Here is a 3,243-nt window from a genome sequence, read left to right on the forward strand (position 1 = left end):
TAACCAAACACCTGTAATCCCCTGACATGTATCCTGTTACCCTTCAACCCTGACTAGTCTCATGACGTTATTTGATTGACAACATGCAAATCAGTGATGTTGCACTGAACTGTGTTTTCGCCACACAGCAGATGTTCAGCCCTGACTGGCGTTCCTCCGTCCTCTGAGTTCTGATGGAGTCCAGTGAAGGTCATGGCTGCTGAAGTGACCCATTTCGGCTCGCTGCCTCGTAATTGGATTTTGAGGTCTGACATTTTAATTGCAGTCGTAACCTGTAAAACAATCAGATTTAATGGCCAGTTCTTCAGACACGATGATAATGGGCGGCTCTGTCTTTGTTCTGTTTACAGCTGTACCCAACATTTTGGTTTTTTTTAATGTTATTATTGTCCTGTGTGTCAGCAGTTCTCATTCCGTTGCAAGCAATTTTGTCCATTTCTGTCAACTTCCAATACTCCCTGTCCTCTCTGAAGTATAAAAAGCTGCACGAAGCAAAACCTGTAAAAATATGAAATATTTCAGGTGTGACAGAGGAACCTATCCTGCCCCTGATAAATAAGAGACTCCAGATTAACTCCTGCTGGCAGGAGATCTACTTAAGTGTGACACCCAAACAGCTCTCTGTCTAGACGGAGCTGGACTCACCAATGTTCTCGTGTTTTTCCTCTTATCCCTTTGGTTTACTGCAGAATAAAAACATTTATAGCCGGATTAGTCCCACTGAGAACGTTGTGTGCAGTTTACACGCATAATTTTACATGTTTATATATATATATAAAAGATATTTTACTTCCCTGTTACTATCAGGGGTGAACAAAACATAAAGATGCCTAGTGCAGCTTTAACAAACCAAGCAATTAAATCTCCACCACACAGATTGAGAATTCAGATGTGAATCTAAAGTTCAGTCTCCAGTCACAGTCTGTGCTCACTCTGTGAGTCTCTGCAGCAGGTTTGTGTCGCACATTCAGGCCGGTCTACATTCCAGCATCTTCTTGAAGGCTTTCCTGAAGCTGTCATCCAGAAAGGCATAGAGGAACGGGTTGAGGCAGGAGTTGGCGTAGCTCAGGCTGGTTATGAAGTAGGAGATCCCGATCAGCAGCGGCGTGGTCCTCAGGTCCGTCGTCAGAGCCACAATGGTGCTGAGGTGGAATGGGGTCCAGCAGAACAAGCAGACGGCCAAGACGATGAACACCATGATAGTGACTTTCTTCTTGGCCTTGTCCAGCGCCTTGGCGTTGCTGTTGAGCCGCATGTTCCTCAGCTTGTAGAGCATCATGGTGTATAAGATGCAGATGGTTGAGACTGGGATGGCAAAGCCCAGGATGAGTGTGTAGATCCGGCTCGCTTTGAACCACAAACTTTCAGGGCTGGGGAAGCTGAGCACGCAGCTCTTTCTCCCGTCGTTGGGGTTGACGTAGACGCCAGCAAAAACTGTGAAGGGCATAACGATGAGGATGACGAGGATCCAGACACATAATGAGGTGATTTTTGCTGCTCGGTAGGTTCGGTAAGGCATACGTTTAGACCTCACTGTGGCTAAGACGACCAGGTAACGGTCAATGCTCATAACTGTCAGAAAATAGATACTCGAGAAGATGTTGTAGTGGTCTATGCTGAGGATGACTTTGCACAAAACCTCACCAAAAGGCCAGTAGTGCAACAAATGTTCAGCTATGTTGATTGGCAACACCAAAGTGAACAAATCATCTGCGATGGCCAAGTTCAGGATGAACATATTGGTGACTGTTTTCATCTTCGGGGCCTTGAGGATCACATAGATGACAGCCGTGTTGCCTGTCAGTCCCACTGCGCAGATTACAGAGTAGATGACTGGTAAAATGACGTAAAGGTCGGCGTAGAAGTAAAACTCGGAGGGAGGAGTGCAGTTCAGGTCAGTGCGGTTCTCCGACGTGAGGGAGTAGAAGTCCACAGAGTCACTGCAGACTGGCGGTGCACCGCTGGGGATGGACACATTCTCCATGTTTGAAGAGAAAATGAGATGGTAGTTGGCAAACTAAGAGCCTGTGAGCATACTGAGACAAAAATGTCCACCAATTTTAAAGAAAATTACTGGTTAGGTTTTCAGAGAAGCGTTTTTGTCTTTGTCCTCCTTGTCAGAAATCTTCTCTCACAGAACGCATTGGTCACGGGTCACTGAGCCTAAAACGCTGCCTATGTAAAGTTCAGCAAACAGCAAGATTAAGTTAAAGTAGGATCACCCTCCGTTACATCAGCTCAGCCTCTGACCACTAACAGACAACACAACAGAATAGTGACAGTTCCCAGTTTGAGGTCCAGGACCAAGCAGATCATTGAGGAGGTAACAGCAGGTCTAGTTATATTTAGGTCAGTATATTCACTGAAGTCTCACCACCTCCACTTACTGCACAGACAGTTACAGAGTCATGTAAAGAAAACAGAAATTTAAAAATCCTCATTCATTCACAAGATTGTCTCAGGAGAAAATCTCACCCTAAGAGAGTCCGTAAAATACGGATCTGTTCAGTGTCCTTGATGTGAAGACGTCCTGCTTCATGCTCACTGAATGAGTGGTCCACAGTCAGTTTGGTCTCTGGGTTGATTTTCCATTCCCAGTTCTTTAAAAACATTGACACTTAATCTCAACTGGAGTTCAGTCCTTCACTTTTCCTTCTTGAAGTCTGCGTGAAAAATCACACCCTAACGGCCGATGCTGCGTTTGTCTTCAAACAAGATATCCTGCTTTTCTCCCTCTGATTCCCTCCGATCGTTCCCCGAGACTTAAAATGTTTTTTCTTTTTTTTTTTTTACAGGGTGGACGTGTCCAAAAAAAAGGTTTATGATGGTTATTTAAGGTTTCAGGTAGTGGCGTTTCCTCTCTGCGCTTCCTGTGCGCTCTGGAGATGATGCCAGGGATTTACGCACGAGTGGCGCATCACGAGATCTGGACAACAGCGAGACGTGGACATCAATTAGTTGCCTTGCACACATTTTAAACATCAGCGGAGACAGAGTGTATGAACTTGAATAGACAACAAGCGGGGGGCTAAACAGACTAAACAGATTTTATCCTCTCTCTAAAGGACACGTGTCATGCATACACACCAGAAACCAAAGTTTGTTCCATTAAAGCAACCTGTTATAACCACACATCATAAAGTTAAATTAGCAAATAAAAAGTATATGTTTTTTAAAAAATCCCATATTAAACAAAATTCTCTCCTAACCTTTAAAGAGCCTGCTCTCGTGTAACCATAATAA

At 44.4% G+C, this 3,243-nt stretch overlaps 1 protein-coding gene across 1 annotated transcript; it reads right to left on the reverse strand.

Annotated features, from left to right (window-relative positions):
* Positions 1-967: 967 nt before the first annotated feature.
* On the reverse strand, positions 968-1,987 carry npbwr2b (neuropeptides B/W receptor 2b). The gene has a single exon (XM_041060107.1). The coding sequence runs from the start codon at positions 1,982-1,984 to the stop codon at positions 968-970; it is 1,017 nt and encodes a 338-aa protein (XP_040916041.1). The 5' UTR covers positions 1,985-1,987.
* Between the last annotated feature and the right edge of the window lie 1,256 nt (positions 1,988-3,243).

The sequence above is a fragment of the Toxotes jaculatrix genome, chromosome 2, assembly GCF_017976425.1.
Source record: "Toxotes jaculatrix isolate fToxJac2 chromosome 2, fToxJac2.pri, whole genome shotgun sequence".
Lineage (NCBI taxonomy): Eukaryota > Metazoa > Chordata > Actinopteri > Toxotidae > Toxotes > Toxotes jaculatrix.